Source organism: Harpegnathos saltator, unplaced genomic scaffold, assembly GCF_003227715.2.
Source record: "Harpegnathos saltator strain DR-91 unplaced genomic scaffold, Hsal_v8.6 scaffold536, whole genome shotgun sequence".
NCBI classification, from domain to species: Eukaryota; Metazoa; Arthropoda; class Insecta; order Hymenoptera; family Formicidae; genus Harpegnathos; species Harpegnathos saltator.
Genome location: NW_020230356.1, coordinates 89,833 through 109,159, shown reverse-complemented (window position 1 = coordinate 109,159; position 19,327 = coordinate 89,833). Strand labels below are relative to the sequence as shown.

Genomic DNA, 19,327 nt, shown 5'->3' with positions numbered 1-19,327 from the left:
CCGGCGAAGAAATATTTGCTGGGCAAATAGCCGAGGCTAAGACAAGCGACCTCTCCATTTGCCGGCGCATCTACACCGGGGGCGACCGGTAGATGCAACGGCGACGGACTCTGCGGTATTACGGAGTTCAAATCGTTCCTCCGAACCGTGCGAGAAAAATGCCTAGGAAAGCGGAAGACCAGCTCGAAAACGCACGGAGACTTGGCGCGTGCGTGCGTGTGTACGTATACGTATAATGCAAATAGCCTAAGAAAAGATTCGTGAGCAAAGTATATCGCATGCGTGTGTCCGGCGCGTACACTTTGTTTCATCGACTTCGTTGGAAGACAAGTCGGGCAAGAGTACGAGACGCAGAGGAGGGCTGCGTCGCGTCGCGTCGCGGACGTCGTCGGCGGCCATGCGGTGCTCCAGCGCAGCTCCAGCGCAGCGAGGCGAGGAGGGCGGAGGAGAGGAAACGAGAGCGCGAGCATCACTAACCTGTAATAGGGAAATCCCTGATGAACGTGCAGGTCCATCGGCATCGCGGGATGAGCCGGTCCATGGTGCGCCGCAGCGGGCACGTACTCACCACCCGCCGACATGGGAGGCTGCATCATACCCGCGGCGGCGGCCGCATGGTGACCCGCGAGCATGGCCCCCCAATGGAAACCAGGTGCACCCGGCATCGCCGAGGGATGCTCCAACTCGAGGCCTCGGTGACTTCCGCCGGCACCACCGACGATACCACCCCCGGCTGCGCCTCCGGCACTTCCGCCGCCTCCGCGGTGCATCCGCCACCCTTCCACCACGAATGTCGATGGTATCTCCGTCGTGTCGCCGATGTCTCGCGCACTCTCTTCCGCGATAATTCACACAAACAAGGAAAAAAAAGCGCGCCGCGCCGCGCGGAGCCGCTGCCTGCGTATTACCACCGCGCGCGCTACTACTATACTATTACTATACTACCGCTGTATACCGCTGTCTCACTTGCACTGTGCGTGTCTCGCGTGTCATTCACACACCCTCGCAGCACCCTCGCCCGCACACCACCACCCGTGCCCGCAGCCGTGCCCGCGACCCTCGGGGGGGGCGCCGGCCTCTCCCCGTCGACCAGGTCGAGGTCGTCACGTCGGCCGGCCGGGCAGGCTTCTCCGATCGTCGGTCTTCCGACCGCCGCGGCACCGTCGACCGGTCGCGTCCCTCTCATCCGCGACGGACGCGGTACAACAACAGCCGTGTACGCCGCCGTGGATGCATAGCGTCGTCGTCGTCGTCGTCGTCGTCGTCGCGCGGCGCGTCTGGCTCGGCAGCCGCGAGCTGCTGACTCTGAGAACGCGAGAGCGCGGTGGACGCGGCGACGTGGTGAACCGCCGGCGGACGCGGATGCGGGGGAGACAGGTGTCCGCCGCGCCGTAGTATCCTCTGGCGAGCCGCTCTGCTGCAGCCGGACGGACCCGAACAGTGGCGCAGCCTTTAGCTCGGCCATGAATGACGCGTCGTATTCCGAGTTACTTCGCGGAGGCGGAGCCTCGGCCTACTCGCGCCCACGTGATACCTCCCGCCTCCATTCCCTCCCTGGGAATCCCTCTTTCCTCCGGAGCTCCCTACCGCCGCCCGCTTCACCCTCTCGCGACCACGTGCGCGCGCGCCCGACAGCGCGAGAGCACCGTCCTCCCTCTCTCTCTCTCTCTCTCTCTTCATCGTCTCCTCTCGCGCTCGTTTCCTCCCTGTTTTCGTCCCTCCGCGGCCGCGGCTATCGCCGCGACAACATCCCACCCCTCTCGCTTCGTCATGGAAAGAGAAAGAGAGAGAGAGAGAGAGAGAGAGAGAGAGAGAGACACCTCGATATGTTCGTTTTAATTTAATCTTTGTAATGTCGATATTTGTAGGGATATGACACGGAAATCAGCTGATCGCGACCGGCTTGTCGAACCGGCTAATGTCAACGCGGTCGACTACTCGGAGATGTAGAGACCTCTGGAGATTCTCGAGATCCTCGAGACAGATCGGGAGATTCGACGAGGAGAGAGGAGAAGAACGGAGGGGGGGGGGGAGGGGAGTCATGGATGGCAAAAGTAACGGTGACAAAATTAATATGCGATTCTCCCACGCGACTTCGCGGGCTCGCGGGAACGCCCCTGTTGACCGTCTCGCGCGGCGGGACGGACAAGCGCGTCGCTAACCCCCGCGGATCGACGCGGATCGTAGACGCAAGCTCGTTTTGACGTAACACTTGTTGAGCCACTTCGCCCTCGCGGACGACTGAACGCGTCCCTTAGTGGACGTTTCATGAGCGACGGGGCTGTCGGACGCGAACGGAACCGTACTCGTACTCGTAGTGAGCGAACCGTACGAGCACTCGATTCGCTCTCATACACAAGTCGGCGTGGATTCCATTTGGGGCGAAGCAATCCCATCAGATCGTCGATAACGATAACATTATGTAGCTATAATCGTGCGTAATTACGTGTACGTCAAGACGCTAAATGGCAGGTACACATTTCGTGTTTACATATTCGTCCATGGCTGCGCGCGTCCCCATTTGGATATCAATAGATAATGACTAACGATAAGAAACAGATTGTATTGAGCAATTGACGGTCTCTAATGTAAACAAATACTATTTTCGCCAGCGAGAATGACCGTCCTCGCTGCGTATGTGTGCCTACGCACGTAAAAATATATACGAGTGTAAGAGTAAGATATAAGATGTATGAACAACACGGGAGCGAGAGATATGAACCTTTCTTCTTTTTCTTGTTTATTTGCTTTATACATAGAGCTGAATGAATAGACGAGCAGCTCGAGGTAGTAAACACAAAAAAAAACAATAGATAGCGTAACGATAATATAATTCAGCCCGTCGGCGGACGGGAGATTGAACGGGATACGGAGACGTTAGCCGAAGGCTAGAGCACCTTCGAGTCAGGCTCTCGCGCAATTACCTCACGCGACAATTGATCAAAAATGGCGGTTCGAGTTCGGGAATGCGCATGCCGGGCCCCCGAGAAAGTGCACGGCGTGCCCGGTCTAGCGATCAAGAAAACATCTGAATCGGACCGGTGTCGAAGGGGAAACGCACGACGACACCGGTATTCGGAATTAAGAGAAATCAACTAATTGTGTAAGGGAACAATGCTCGATCCCGGTCACCCGTGGAATATTAGAAAATAATGATTCGATTAACTCTCACCAACCTTCTGCACGAGTGGTGATGGCACGTCTACCTTGGGCGTCCAACAGCGACTGACTAACTAACTCTATCGCGAGACATTGTTTTTACGATCCGCTTCTCTGTCTTCCAAACGTAAACACATCGTTCTCCCCACCATTGACCTCACTGTGATCGTTATTATTTTTCAACGCTCCGAACGCCCATTTCGGATTTTCATATGCAATACTCACACCTCGTACGATGTGAATGGTTAGGTTATTAAAAACGAGAATCGATTCAATATTTTTATTACAGTTATATGTTTTCCTTCAAAGCTGTTCACAACAGATCGACGGCACTTTTTATTTAGAAAAATGGGGGAGAGGGGAGAAAAGGAAAAAGGGGCGAACAAGTAAAGAAAGAGAGGAAAAAGAATATTTGTCTCACACGAGTAAATATTACTGGTTTTAAATATCTCACAAGTTTATACATCCACAAATTTATCATAAATCCATCATATAAATATAACAATTTACCCAAAATACATTTTGAATCCTAGTAAATTTAGCAGCCTCTCTCCTCAATATTAAATATTAAATATTAAATTAGAATAAAATTGTTTTACTTTTTCTGCTACATAAGATTTTACGCGTTTTTTAAGAGAAAAATAAATACTTCTTGTTTGCATGATAATAAGCTTTCCTCAAATTTTTGAGTGTAATTGAAGACTATTGTCGAGAAAATATTTTTTGTGCTGAAGATAACCATTATTGAAAAGAAAAGGAAAATAAATTGAGTAATCATTTATTATTCTTAGCAGTAGAATATTTCTCTTTGTTAAGCCCTTGTCCTATAATATTGTGTGAGACACGTGATAATAAGAAACACGAGTCAGGTTCGTGGTACGTATATCGGACCAAATATACGAGCACGAGTAAGACTCTCATCGTATGTTTGCGGGCCAGACATAGGAAACACAAGTACGACTAGTTGTTCAATTTTTACGTGTTTTGGTCAATGTTCTGTGCGTCTGCGATTTGCGTTTTGTGACTTGCGATTTATGTAGACTGGACATTACAGATGCAACTTTATCACCGACTTTGGCACATGCTATTGCGACTTAAATCATAGTACAAGGGGTTAATAAATCCCTTATTTTGTGAGAACCACAAGCAAAAAAAAAAAAAGAATAAGCGCTTGGGCAAGTTACTATGACTATTTCAAATTGATCGCAAATTTCACTCGATTAATCTCTCTAAAAATAAATTGTATAAATTGAATAAAAATTCTCTTATATATTCACTTACTATTTTTATATGCATTATTTTTATATGCATTTATGAAATAAATAATATTTAAATCGCTTTCAATATACCTTCTTTGCTGTGTTGATATTGATTAAACAAAACATATTTTAACGAATATTAATATTCGACCCTCTCTGTCGCGTGATTTCAACTGTCGGCGACAAACTATCGCACAATGACCGCGTCGGATTCTACGCAAGATTCTTTGACCCTGCGCAAAAGAAACTCCGACGGTCTCGGCTCGAAATTATTACTTCTAATCAGGGATTTGCCGCGCGAATGATAAATAAAAGCGACGCCCGTAGAGTAACGCACACATTAAATCAGCCGGAGTTACGTCAGCCCCTCGTATCGTAACCGGCCGGCTACCATAAAAAATTTAATCAAAATGCCCTCTTGGTAATTTACAGCTCGCCCAGCGCTCAACCCTTGCCAAGGTGACTCCGGTGGGCGGAGGAGGTGACCTCGCTTGCTTAAGTAAGCCGAGTTGAAGTAGGGGTTGTAAGACGATAGAGAGGAAACAACGAAAGGAAGAAGGGACGGATAAACCCCGTAGGAGTCATAGAACGGCAGTACGATACGGCCCATTTGCTCGTTCGAGGCACTTTTTCGTAAAAAATAATTCAGTCCTCGCTCGTTTGTCGCTCTACGCAGGGCTTTCCCTGCCGTCGCGAAATGGCCACTTCGTAAATTTAAGTTTTTGCCAGTTGAGCGACGAATTCAGTATCGTCGTGCGGCGCCGACTGTGCGTCGCACAGAGAAACGTGTCGGGAAATGTAATCATAATAATATGAAATATAAGCTATATATCTGTTTTCTCGTCAAACTACATAATTCCGTCCTGTTTCTTTCCGCGAGAAAATACTTTCTTGCTCGTTCTCCGCGAGATCATTTCTTCATTTAGATTTTCTCCTCGCGAATAATCAAATTATTATCCGAGAATGTATTCTTCGTGTAGTTTCACAATTTTTCTACGTCCCGCCGATTTATCGTATTTTCTGCATTTCCAGTGTTACTGCAGGCCGTGCATAAATAATAGAATCCATCGAGCGCGACACTCGCGCGCGCGCGCGCGCGCGTCCGTAGAACGGCAATAATAATTTATTTACAGCCTCAGACTTATTGTTGTCGAAGGGCCCCAGCGTTATGCCATTAAGTAGATTCTCTTAAGCAGAAAAATTGTTCCGCGCTGGCCTACCTGTGGATACAGGTGTGAGTCGTAATAACATAGTGGGTGTGCCCTTTAACCTCTAATATCCCTACCTTCGTGCTGACTTCACTGAGGCCGCCGCAAACGGACGTAGGAACACGGCAATCATCGTACCTCTGTATCAATTGCAGGCGCATTATTATTGCGGATATACTTGGCGTAACGTCGTACCGGCGTCGAACTTTCGGCGGTACGCCGCAAATCGTAAATCCCCTTTTGTCAGGGGATTGCGCGACGACATGTATCATTTTCGTGTACGGAAAAATGTTCTCGGTCTTGTTGTTACGAATCTTCTCAAGTCCCGCCGAACGGAACCTGCGGTACGTACGGGTCAACAAAGGTGCGGTTATACATAAAAACGCAAACGTCTGTGAACAAGAATCCAAAATTTATTCAGGATAAGTTCTAAGGTGTGGTATAATACTTTAAACCGTGGAAAACATTTCATTCATATTGGCATAATATCTCGTAATTGTACAGTGATATATATCTCGTTGATACGATAGATTTGCAGCAGAAATGCAGAAGTGCGGATCCGCGAACACTTCGCGGCGGGCGGAGTCAATTGATGATTTGGCCGGTTACACGAAGATATGCGCGCAAGTGCTCTGCGGTAGTACGAGTCATTTTCACCTCAGCCCTCAGTAAATCATCGAGCCGAAATGAAAATGACTGTAAATCTAGATAGCTACGTCCGTATCGCAAAGTGACTACATGACTTGCGCGTGTTCTATCGCATATATGTAGGCAGTATTCGAGAAATGCTGAGATTATTAATGCTGAGTGAGAGAAACACTTCCGTCGAGAGGTCGGAAGAATCTGTAAGTAATCGAGAGAGAGAGAGAAGTATCATGAAAATTGCAAAGACGTCAGTGGGATAGACGGAGAGGAGAAACTAGTCCGTCGTTATAACTCGTCGTGAAAGATGTATAATAACGCTATAATTATTAGCATATAATGAACTGGCATCCGATACCATCGCTTCTATTTGAGCGTGAAACGCGATATCTAGATATCCCCGATCGCCGTTACGTTTTACCCTGTTTTCGCAATTATAGCTGCAAGTTATTACACAAATTATGTTTAGCACTCGTGCCTCAAATAGAAGCGTTGCTACACCTACGTATGTCTACTTTATTAGGTATATTATCGATAATGTAACTCTTTAGCGGCTCTCGAGAATATCGTTTCTTACCGAGAGAATTCGTGATATGCGACCGCACAATTTTCCCGCTTCCCCCACTTCCTCCGCAATTTCGTCCGTTCAATTAATCTCTACAAAGATTTCATATATAAATGCTTGCGGTAATACCTTGCAGATCGAAAATATCTTTCACAAAAATATATTATTGTCAACTCGATGTAATATCTCCGTAAGACAAACGATGATTCTCGAAGATACTGAATATCGTAATACATTGTTCGCACTTATCGAAGCGAATATTTTCCTTTAGTTCTATTTTTTTTTTCTTTTTTTTCTGGAGCATCACTTGCACAACCCCGTGCATACACGGTGCAAGGTGGCTCCGTTTGACAATACAAAGACACATGCAAAGTATACCTAATAATAGATAAAGATAAATATACTCTGCGACAAAGAATGATAAGCGTGATACGAACGTTACAATATTACCAAGTATTCCTTCAATAACCGCGTAGTGTAGATAAAGTAACATAGTGTAAGATAATAATATAAGTAACGTTTTGATTTCTCAGGTACTTTATACATATTTTTATATTTTATGTAAGACAGATAAAATCGCCTCGCGTTCGCGACACGAGCAGAATGCATTTAAAACGTTTTACTTGAAATAACTATCGATACGACTTCAGAAACGTTTTACTTAAATTTGCGTCTTTATTAAATTTCCTCTTTTTCTTCTTACTTTCATCTTTAAAGATATTTTCTGACGTTTGTTTGTTGAAGATAACTATTTCTTTTGCTACTGAACGTTCCTTAAGGATACCGATAGCATTTTAAGTCACGTGTTGGATAAAAATCTCTGTGCGATACTCCATCAATTTGTAATACTATGATAGTTCAAATGTAATACGTGTATAAGTCTTCAAATCAGATCGCCATGCTTTAAAAGTAAGTGCAAAGTCACACTTCTCATTATTGGGTCCCATTGCGATTTCTGTTAAGACAGAGATTTTCGTTTCTTCGAACGATTGCTTTTGCGATAACGGGACCACGACTACGTTGTCGTAATAATATATTTTATCGAAAGACATCCGACGCCATTATAAGCAGTCGTTTATCTAATAACGGGCAATTAAATAATCGCCGCTCCTACTTACGAATCATGATACGTAAGTACTTTCGTTATCGGATAATTATAATCCAACAAATTCTTACGCTCGATAGAATGATTCGTTCTCTTCGTATATAGAATCGTCTTAGATTGGTGTTACAAATGAAGGAAAAATTAAAACTTTCTACGTGGATTTTCTCAAAGTTCCACGAAAAGAAAAAAAGACCGAATATCGATCACGTAAATCAATTAAAAAGTCTATTATATTTTTATCGCTACATCATATCGAGCGAAATTAGCGTAGGAAAAACATCGAAATTGAAAAGATACTGTTATTCAAGTTAGGTCGTAGGAATCATCTTATATTCTTTCTGATGTTTCTAGTTATAACTTCAGTTTCGAAGCTAATGAAATAAAAACTTTGCAGTCTCATTACGGTATAATGAAATGATATCAAGTTGCGGTTCTGATCTAAGTCCATTATAGCGAGTCAAGATCGTGTGAAGCTTGACATAGTATCTCTACGTCGATCGCAACTAAAGCCACGATCAATCTGCTGGCTAAATTTACGTCACGTGCATGGGTGATCAAAACATAATGAATACTTAAGGATCAACGTCCTTCTTCACGTATATATATATATATATATATATATATATATCGTCATCATCTCTTTCTCCCTTTCTCATACTTCTCGTAAATACTCGTTATTCGAGATAGTCGCCGTTGCGATTCATCAATATGACACAAGACGTGCGAAAGTAGCTTCTTCCTTTCTGATCATCTTGTTAACTTCAGTCTCCCAAGAAGCGCGATATACTTTCAGATAAAGTATACGAGGCTTCCACTACGATGTGACTTAGAGTGCGTCAAAATCTAAAGAACATATTCGGCTGACGCGTATGAATTCTTTCGTCGAAAAGACATCGATACTGATCGGTAGTACTCTTCATCCCTATCTAACGTATTTCATCTCTCCCTTTCTCGTTTTCTTTTCTACTTAAGCGTCGGATCAAGTCCAAGCAAGATCGAGCGTAATCGTAGCACATGGTACTTACATAAAAAAAAAAAAACAAAAAAAATAAACTGTTTGCGACATCTTACCGCAATTATAGACAATATAAAACAAAAATTCACAAAACATCTAGAAAGTAAAGTAACGGTGATATGATGCTGTGTTTATGATTCTATGCTTTAGAAGAAATGACGTAAATTGTATGTCGCTGTGTGTGTGTGTGTGTGTGTGTGTGTGTACGTGTACGCGTATGTGTACGTGTATGTATATGGTGTCCTGTTACGAGTGATATCTGATTTTGAACCATGAAACACAACATCATCACCACCGTTACTATACGCAATTACAGTTACTCTATATGTACACCGTTTTTATATTCACTACTTCTATACACAGTCCGCATAATACCAGATGGACTTACCGACGTTATCGCCTCCCTCATGAGGAGCTTAAGATCTGCACAAGTACGGATCGGAATTATTACGCTAAGACGCAGTTGCGCTTACACGGTAAGCATTCGCAAATCGTAAGCTTTCAATAATTGGCCATAAGGCATCCCTCTTTGTCTCACATCGCATAATTCAGAGAATGGTTACCACAGCATCGGTGTAGCCATTCACCTTCACCTCGTATTCTCTTTCTCTCTTAAAAAGTCTGTACAAAATAGATTTCGATAAATTATAACATTTTCATATTTCTATAAAAAAATTGGTATTTTCCCTTTTGAAAAAATAACTTTCGGCTCTCTTACAGCACAAGTCGCTTACTATCTCTTTAAGTGTATTTATATTAGTTACCATTTTCATTTCTTACCCAAGTGTCTTCAAATATCAAAGACACGTCTAAAAGGGGCGGAAAATTGATAAATAGATTTTTACAATTAAAACTCTAATCGTGTCGACACGCGTCGTTCGTGATCTTGAACGACGCACGCGTATCTTCCTCTCGTTGAAAGGCTCGCGCACTTGAGCATAAGTCTATTAAAATGTATTACTATCTAAAATTTTTATCAAAATGAAATATATGAATATATTTTCCAATCATATATGTGACGTATTAAGTAAATACTGTCAATAGCATGCACATTGTTATCGAAAGTGAAGGAGGAAAATAAAAGTGAAGGAGGAAAAGGGAGGGGCAGAATATTCTCAGGAATGACATAACGCATGCAATAGCAGTCGCTGTACATATACACGCATGCATCTAAATTATTAATATGCAAAGTTATATTTATCATTCACAGCGCATCATCAACAGCTGCTACTTCGCAACTACTTCGACACCCTCCCAAGTTTGTTTAGAATTTACACTCGTGCGTGCTCTTCTACATGCAGCGCAATCTTATGATTTCATTGGAATAATAATGAAGATTCTATAATACAAATGTGGTTCATTTTAGAATCACCGAGTAAGTTTCGTTGCTTTTTGATTAATTTTTTTCCCTTCGTTTTTTTTTCCATTTTTGATAAAAGTCTTCTCGTTTGAAAATTTCGTTGAAAAAATAGCGTCTAATGTAATTGACGTTTCTCGTAACTATGTGTGATTCATTGGCGAAAAAAGTCTTGCAATAAATATTCGTTGTTTCGTTGAGAGAACAAAAAATCGCGGTGATACCACCATACATATGTACTAAAAGCAGCATTGCGGGAGGATACTTGGAATAAAGAGGAAGATTAGCAATACACAGATTTTCTCCAAGCAATTTCCCAGTGAAATTTGATATAAATGGACTGAAGCTTGTCGAAAGCGCACAGAGTCCATTTACGTTTGTCGGTTTTGTCCCCTTCGTGAGGAGAACTCAGACATTATCGCCCGAACGACACTGTATATAATGAATTAAAATATATAATATACGATGTCTCTTTTTCTTTTCAAATATATGTGTATATAAATAAATATCTATACTTCAACAATAACATAGGTCACTGATTCGCGCAATTCAGGACGACGGAAAAGTAACCGGCGCCAAGTTCGTTGTTGCGTCCGCAACAATTCTCTGCTTACGTCTCGGTCTCACACTGCTGCCGAAATACCCACGAAGCGGGGCTAAACAGTCAAGTGTTTGCAATCGCAACGTTCGAGATTCACGGCCGGACTGTCTCTCTGTGCAAATTTTGTCGAATCTCATTCGTTCATTCGTAATTACGTAATTGGTACAAATATAATTTCTCGAACAACTACACAATTTCTCCGGTTAAATTTCCTTGCGATATCGCGATACACACATTCGTTGCGATCGAAAGTTAAGAATTTTCAAGGAAATTTCGCGTAACCTGGCACAAGACAATGAAGGAAAACCAAAACAAAACAAAAAATAGACAAACCAAGACATACGCAGATGCAATGATGGGAAAGGAACAGTCGCTTCTCACGTGCGCAGCTGCAGCATGCGCACATGCTCCCCTTCCCACGCGTGATTCGCCGGATTCGGGCATTCGAGATTAAACTAATAATACTCCGCGATATCGCTCGCCATAGGAATCGCGGACGATCTTCGCACACGCTGTACCGAGCTTAGCCGCTAAACACAGAAAAACTGGCGATACCGCGTGACGTAGGGAGAAGGAGAGAGATCACGGGCATCGTCATCGCCCGAGAAAGGAACCGCTAGTGAAATTCGGCATCGCCTCCGCTCTAGCTGCATGTACCTGACGTCGTCCACAGCCGTTCAAACCGGCGGCGGTCCTCCGATGTAGCGGAGCTGCGGGGTGAGCGACAAGTTGAGCGTGTTGGCGGCCTCGCAGCAATGCGGCTCCAAGAGGCAAGCGGCGCAGAAAAGTGCAATCAGCGCGAGTTGGAAGGGCAATGCCACCTTTAGGATGCGCCAGACCCAGCAGTGAGACACCAGCTCGCTGCTGATGTCGTCGTCCTTAAAGATGTCCGCGACGGCGTTGCTCTTCGCGGCCGCCGCCGACTCCCACGCGGCGCTCTTCGGCGTGTTCGCGTCGCGCTCGGACGCTTTCTTGCGCTTGCTGGAAAATATGAAGCAAAAAAAAAAACACACGTTTGGAAGGTCCAAGCGACTCGCCGGCCGTACACGTCGTCGCGGCGCGCTCGACGTCTCACGTCACGTCTTCCCCCGTTCGTCCTACAAAGAAATTCATTTACACAGAAATTGATACCGATTTTTGCGCGCGCTTTACGTCGTGCAATACACGGGGGCGGCACCTTCGTGTCTTGCAGCTTGAATCGTTACACTTGAATCGTACTGTAAACTCGTGATGTAAACTTACTTCTTGCGTTTCTCTCTACGCTTCCCTCCGTGCACTCTTTGCGCATCTTATCAATTTTCCACGCTTCTCTCGTGAATGTTGAGTCGTAATTCGCGATGTTCCGTTCCGTTTTGCGCCTGACAATCCGCTGGCTCGCTGGCTGGGCCAGATATACACTCGATCTCGTTTAAGAGGGGAGAAACTCGCGAACGGGTTCGCGCAAGTGCGAAAATTAATTTACCCCGTGTCCCACGGGTCACGATAATACGAGTAAACCAGCAACAGCAAAGTTCGCCGGGGAATCAATTTGGAGATGCATGCACGTAACTCGGAGGTAGCGAAATTGGGCTTGCAATTATAACGCGATGCCCTGCTCGCTGCTCCATTAGCGTTACGTAAGTGCGCAGCACGGTGGATAGTTTGTCCGCTCCAAGTTTTCCGCGAAGTATTCGCGCCCAGTAGCCGCTTTAATTTGCAAGCTGCGAGGAAAGGCTTAAGAAATGTCCCTTGTTGTCGTTAAAGCGCGACCTGCGTACGCTTTACGATGTGCAGCGAGATGAAAAAGGAAGAAACACAGCGAGAGACGGAAGACCGCCGATCGAAGAAAATGGCAACTGGCGGCTTTTTTACGCCTCTTTTTACGACTCGGCCTGGCAGATGCTTCACTTGCTCGCGAAAACTAAAGCTATTATCGCCGCCACCGAGCGGTGATTGAACGTGGCCATAAAAGTGTCCTTAAAACAAAGTTAAATAAGGTAAGCCGCCGGTGATAATTGGAATCTCGAGTAATTCGCCATCGGCCAACTGCGCCGTAAGCTTGTATTTGTTAAATGAGAGACAGGAGAAGACAGGAGAAGATCTTCGCGCTCTACGGTGGTGTGAGCGACGTGAGTGTCGTTTCATTCGCAAAGGAAAGGATTGCTCCACGACAAAAGACGATACCATCGCTCACTCGATTGCTGCCATGAACAACGGCTGTGATATGGTGCACGGTTTCCTCGCTGCGCGAAAGGAAACACCGAGAATCCGAAGCGATGCGCAGAAAATCGGCAGACAGAGGCGGCCGTTTCAGCGCAGAAGCGCAGTTGCTCACTTTGTCATTTGGACATATCTTTCTTAAAGTTTCCAGACCGCGTGTATACTTCACACACACGCACACGCGCGCACACGTACACACACCGCTAGAAAGACAGTGGGTGCAGTCACCGCGCTAGTTCTCGGTCGAGTTCTTATATTCAAATGAGTAGCCGCCTTTTGCCCAGGCGTTATGGACCAACGACCTCGTGTCTCCACATCTAAATAGTCGCCTTCATTCTTTACTTCCCATTTCGACGTTATGCAAATGGAATGTGTGTGAAGAGAGGACGGTTCTTAATGCCGAGGCGAGTCCCGTTCTCAAATAATAATAATAATATCACCAATAATAGGGAAATTTGGCGAGCGTTCGCTTATTTATCTGGCTCGGCAACGGCTCGGCAACGGCTCGGCAACGGCGGCGCTCGATTACACGACCCAGATGGACGTCTCGGCGCGATTATACTTGCGACGTTGATTCCGACGGCTTTCGGGATCGTTTCTCGCGCTCTCGCGCGTGCCGCGGTGAAGTCAAGAGCCGCGCGATGCGGTACACAGCGCAGCAACGACACGCCGACGTTTCGGAGCCGGGAAACGAAGGGATATTAAATACGACACGGATAGCGATAGTTTCGGTACTCACTCAGCGAAGTGATGGACCTGGCTGGCCGTTCGCTTGGCGGCACGCGCGTCGACGCTCGCCGCCGCACTCGTGCGCACGATGAGCTCCCTGCACTGTTTCTGCAGGTCGCGCAGCTCGCCCTCGGCGCCCTCGATCCTCTTCCACAGCTCCTCGCAGCAGTTTTTCAGAGCTGTGCTGTCCGGTGCCAACTGAGTCTCCAAGCTACGCGTCAATCGCCGAAGAACGGCCAACCTGCGCTCACGTTCGCTCAGTTCTTGCTCGCTTCCGCTGTCGGAGATCCCGCTGTCCGAGAGGGACCCACCCTCCTGCGTAAGATTATTCGCAGACGCGGCGGTGAATTTCGAGAGAGACCCGCAGTGCACCTCCTCGGCCGTCGTGTCGCTCAGCACCGTGTCATTCTGCAAAATATATCGAATATGCCGACGGTTATTAGCAATCAGTTTTGATCGTAGGAGTCGCAAGGCTGGGTGAACGAGCAGTCTCTCTCACACACGTGACGTGTGGTTATCGATATCGCACGGAAGTCGATTAAAGAGAGCAATAGGTAAAGAGGGAAAAATCTCCGGGAGAGCACAGCGAAACGACGAAGTGCGCGCGACGGATCGCGCGCGAGATCCTGATAAGTGCGGTTATACCCGGGAGGACGCGATATGGAATATTGTATAATCCTCTATGGCGCGCATCACCGGAGGGCATCGGAAAGCGTATAAGACGATTATATAGAGTACGAAGGGGGAAGGAGAAGGCGAGGGTGTGTAAGGTGAAAGAGAAGCGAGAATAAAGCGGGGATGTTCGATGCCGAATTGATCGTCTCGCGATACGTCAACGAGCGTTTCGGCAGATTTGCATACGATTCCTCGAGATAACTGTCGCCGATTACACGTAGTAGTCCTTTCACTTTGATCGATGCAAAACTCCTTGCCAATATGTACATGTAGCTATATCTTGGATTCTCCGCAAATCTCGAGCGCATTATTTACGGGTGAAACATACACTAAGTTTAAGCATCAGTAATTGCACGAGAGAATGCTCAAGATGCTGTCGAACCGACTCGAAGACTAGGCATTTTTTAAAGACTTCGCACTTCTGTAATACGAAGCATCGCGATCGAGCATGTAGAACTTTGGTAAATATTAAAGCAATAACACGGTGAGGTACTCGTTCGTTAAACTCGTGTTAAATCAAGACCGAAAAACATTTGTATCCTGAGCTTCCTGAGCAGCTTTCGTTCGGTATAACGAGCACCGACTGTCCTGCAGGTGTCGAACCCGCGTTTTTAACAGCCTGTACATACAAATATATCGCAGAGAGCAAATCAATATATTTTCACGAAAGAAATATACGCGCGTCTTCTCTCTCTCTCTCTCTCTCTCTCTCTCTCTCTCTCTCTCTCTCTCTCTCGCGGATCACAGACACACGTAGGAGCGCGATAGCATGGCGCGAATACCGGCGAGAATGCCAGTGGTAGTGGTCGAGTAGTAGACAGACAGTCGAGGGAAGGGTGGCTGCTGCGTGGAAGAAAGGGTAGGTTTAGGCTGTTTGCAACGGTGGAGACGGAGGGAACGAGCCTCCGGTAATGAAAAGCGCGATCCGCATACCAAGTAGCAACCTTCAACCTAACCTATATATATAAGTCGGTATACTCCGGTATAACGGATAGTAGATACGAAGTGAGTCGAGACGGGATCCACCACTGCCCGAAAGGCCAATCGCGCGAAAGAAAACTGCGAGGAACTCCTTATTTCCGGTTACATTGGCGAAACACACACATATACATTATACATATATATACATATATATATATATATATATATATAACTATATATAATGTAACGGGATACACATAGCGTGCGTGATGCACATATATGTACATATATACACTATATAATTTAACGGAACACATACATACATACATAGCGCGGTACAGCAACACAACGTAAGATATCTCGCAGCGCGCGTGTCCGCGAGAATGCGAGATAAAAAAAATCGATCCGCTTATTCGCTGACGAAAAGAGACTCGTCGGAAGGAGAAGCGCAAGGAATCGGAAGCAAGATACCGCGCTGTGAGATGACTCGTACGCGATGACTTAATTGTGTTGTACGTGCGTGGAGATTCGTCCGACGAAAGTAAGAAAAGAAGACGACTCGCGCACGTTCGGATCCACCTGGAGCGAGCGCACCTGAAGTCCGAGAGAGAGAGAAAGAGAAAGAGAGAGAGAGAGAGAGAGAGAGAAATGTGATGTTTATTGTGTATTATTAACGCGGCACCGTCGTACGAATCGAATGCTCGATTAATGAACTTGTCCGTCGGCCGCGAGCGCACGTAGCAAAACGGAATTTTCGAGGCGACACGAACTACAAGCAGACAGCTACCCACCGTTGATATTAAATTTGTATTTTTACGCTGATTCCACGGGCCATTCCCGTACGTGACGCGAAAGGGAATCGTTCGGGCGATTAACGATCGGAGTTCCCTAGGGAGCCGCTGGCTCTGAGATGGCCAACACCCTCGGTAGCAACTCGGACTCGCTGTATCCCGGCCAAAACTTATCTATCCCTCTCTCTCTCTCTCTCTCTCTCTCTCTCTCTCTCTCTCTCTCTCTCTCTCTCTCTCTCTCTCTCTCTCTCTCGATCTGCTCCCTACACAGCGCAGCCAGCATACATCAGCTAATATTTTATTTACTACCTATCAAATCTTATGGATTTCTCGCGGCTGGAAAAACTAAACGAGCGAGCCACCAGCTGATCTGGATTCGTCGCGCGCCTCTGTCAATTGCGATTCGAACGCGACGTGAAAAATTGCATGTCCTGTGCAGCGGCATTGTACGCACGTAGCGTACGAAAGTGAACGCATCGAATTTCGCGAAAACTGAAACACGTCCTCCCGGTATTATAAATAAACACTTTATAACCGCGCGCACGCGCTCGAGGAGATCGTCATCGTCACGCGAAGAAATAAAAGGATCGAGAGAAGCAAAAAATTGCAGCGTTACGCGAAAAAAAATTTAATGTCGAGTGCTTTATCGTAGGCTTCCCTCTTATTCGGTTCTCTCTGAAATAAGAGTGAGTGGAAAGGAGCAGGGGATGAGAGCAGAGTCAAGAGGAGTGTCGCGAGGGAAGGTTGGAAGGAACGAGTGAGCGGGACGGAGTGAGAGAGAGAGAGAGAGAGAGAGAGAGAGAGAGAGAGAAAAAGAGAGGCGTAATGTCAAGTGCATGAAATTATTCCCTCGAGTGCTGTAGATCGGCAAGACCAAGAACTTTTCGGATTATACCGCCTTGACGGGAGTTTGAATACGTTAAAATATAGACGCGATACACACGGAGAAAGAAGAAACGAGACGAAAGGAAAGGCTCCTATTATTGGAGAGAGAGTATTGTGTCGCGGGCCGTACGTCTTCTTGACAGGCGAAATGAGCGCGGGGACAATTGGAAATTGTTAGAAAGCACCTACAAGCGATACGCGCGGCACATCGAGCGAAGCGCGACGAATACGAGCTCTCGAAGATCTCTCCATGTATGAAGAATAATGTAAATATGGCGCATATATATATATATATACACACACACACACATATATCGATGATGTGCATGTAAGGTTCTCAGTATCACAATGATTGGCACATGGCAAAGGGAAAAAATTAATAACGGCGATCGTTCAGCAACAGCATTAATTATTCTCACTTTCCTCATAAATTGTAGCTCACTTCTAGCCGCATGTGCGATTATGAAATATATTTCGCGCGAGTCGCTTGCTCGACCATGCAGATTGCAGAATTTTTACTAAAGCGCACGAAGACATGCGAAGACGGTGTATATACGTCTTCTCGACAGGTTGAACGAGCGGGTCAATCTCGAAAATCGTAGTTGCAGAGCCGCCATTCGCTGCACCTTCGATTACTCACCTTACGTCCATAAAGCAAAGAACCGACGTAAAACGGGCTCGCCAAGAGATTTACTTTATATGCAAATTAAAGACGGATATGGTGGAAATAGGGGGATGTGATGGCGTTTAACGGAGACGCGATATCGACAAGTATCATCTGTCAAACGTACCCTCCGACCCCTGGCCTCTTCCACCCCTCCTCCACCTCTTCCTTCTCCTTCGAGCAACCTCTGCGCGTGTTCAGGCTAGTCGAAGATTTATCTCCCGACGTGCGCCATATGTGACGCACGTATATACAACTTTTACGTATCACGTGTAACGTAACTTCCAATTATTTCCGTCGTCTTAATTGTTCCACGACGCGACAGCAGTTGTAGGGAAATATATCACTTGACAAGGAAAGAAATACATTTAATAGCCGAAGAGAAATAAATTAATAGAATCTACGTGGAATTTAAAGTATCGGGACAGAATGACGGTGACACTGAGTGTTGTCACGCCGGGGGAAAATTTGACGGCCGTTGCGCTCGACAGCACCAAGGAGGAAATAAATCGATCGAAGGAGGAAAATAAATCGATCGATATTACGCGACAAATCTGTAGCGCGCAATCCGAAGGACGCAATTTGCGAGACGATTTAGCGTGATGTATTGGAAACGGGATATACAATCCGCATTATAATCTCGCTTTCCTTTAGATAAGTTACATCCCTGCGAGACCTGCGACTCTCCCAATCTATGCGGGGAAATGGTTTTATGCAGACACACACAAGCGATACCTCTGGGAACCGTTACCCCATCCACCGGCGTTGAATAATTGCTAACAGCCATCTAACCGATTGAAAATCAAGGATACGATGGGGATATCTGACAGACGGCTTCAGGAAAGATTTCCTAGTTTATGCTAACTTTGATCCTCCTTTGTCCAATTGGACACACATTATAACCCACGGATATTTAACGGAAAAAGAAGCCAACCTTGACGAATTCGACGAAGTAAATTCGAGAACTTGGAAAGTGCCGCACGATTCCGTGCGATTGATTGCGATAACGTATGACAGGCTCCGCGATCGCTATCGCTAATTGCTATTTACTAATCAATCGAAGGACGGCCGAGTTGAAGCAAAGGGACAGTACCTGGCAATTGATGTCTTGTTTTTCGGACAGAAGCCGGGCGACGTGACGAACGGAGGAGGCAACCTCCGTGGTGGCACCCGCTTGCAGGGCTACGTCCAGGACCGCCAATGTGTCTTTGTCCCTCTGCAGAGCTGACTGGAGTTCCGCCAAACATGTGCCGAATTGCTGCACGGCTTGCAAAACGTGCAGCCGCTTGGAACCGCTGGAAAGAAAAGCGTGGGTGCGCGCGCTTGTAATAAAGATGCTGTGTGTTACTCGAAAACCTATTATTAAATCGCAAATCGATAATATATGAAAGGAAGTTCTCGTTCATTCGCTACGTAATGCAAGATTAATACCGAGAATAATGCGACGATGGTTGTGTAACGAACGATATTTCATACCGATATGTCGACGACAGTGAGACCTTTTGTCGCGCATTTTTATTCCGTGAATGAATTATTCATTATTTCTCAAAAG

The 19,327-nt window shown here is 46.0% G+C and overlaps 2 protein-coding genes across 5 annotated transcripts in view; both read right to left on the bottom strand.

The window, feature by feature from the left end:
• The window catches only part of LOC105185860 (protein trachealess), a 93,399-nt gene extending 91,874 nt beyond the window's left edge, over positions 1-1,525 (bottom strand). For 2 of the 4 annotated variants that reach the window (XM_025303184.1, XM_025303185.1), the window contains exon 1: positions 478-1,525. In XM_025303184.1, the coding sequence (XP_025158969.1) occupies positions 478-770 (293 nt within the window). In that variant the 5' untranslated portion in view covers positions 771-1,525. The remainder of the gene's footprint in view (positions 1-477) is intronic. The other 2 variants (XM_025303186.1, XM_011145687.3) reach the window with 2 other exon arrangements.
• A 4,492-nt stretch (positions 1,526-6,017) lies between these two features.
• LOC105185861 (uncharacterized) overlaps positions 6,018-19,327 on the bottom strand; it is a 49,998-nt gene continuing 36,688 nt past the window's right edge. The window contains exons 19-21 of the mRNA XM_011145688.3: positions 18,869-19,070; positions 13,850-14,247; positions 6,018-11,892 (exon numbers count right to left, since the gene is read on the bottom strand). Of these exons, the coding sequence (XP_011143990.1) occupies positions 11,589-11,892; positions 13,850-14,247; positions 18,869-19,070 (904 nt within the window). The 3' untranslated portion in view covers positions 6,018-11,588. The remainder of the gene's footprint in view (positions 11,893-13,849; positions 14,248-18,868; positions 19,071-19,327) is intronic.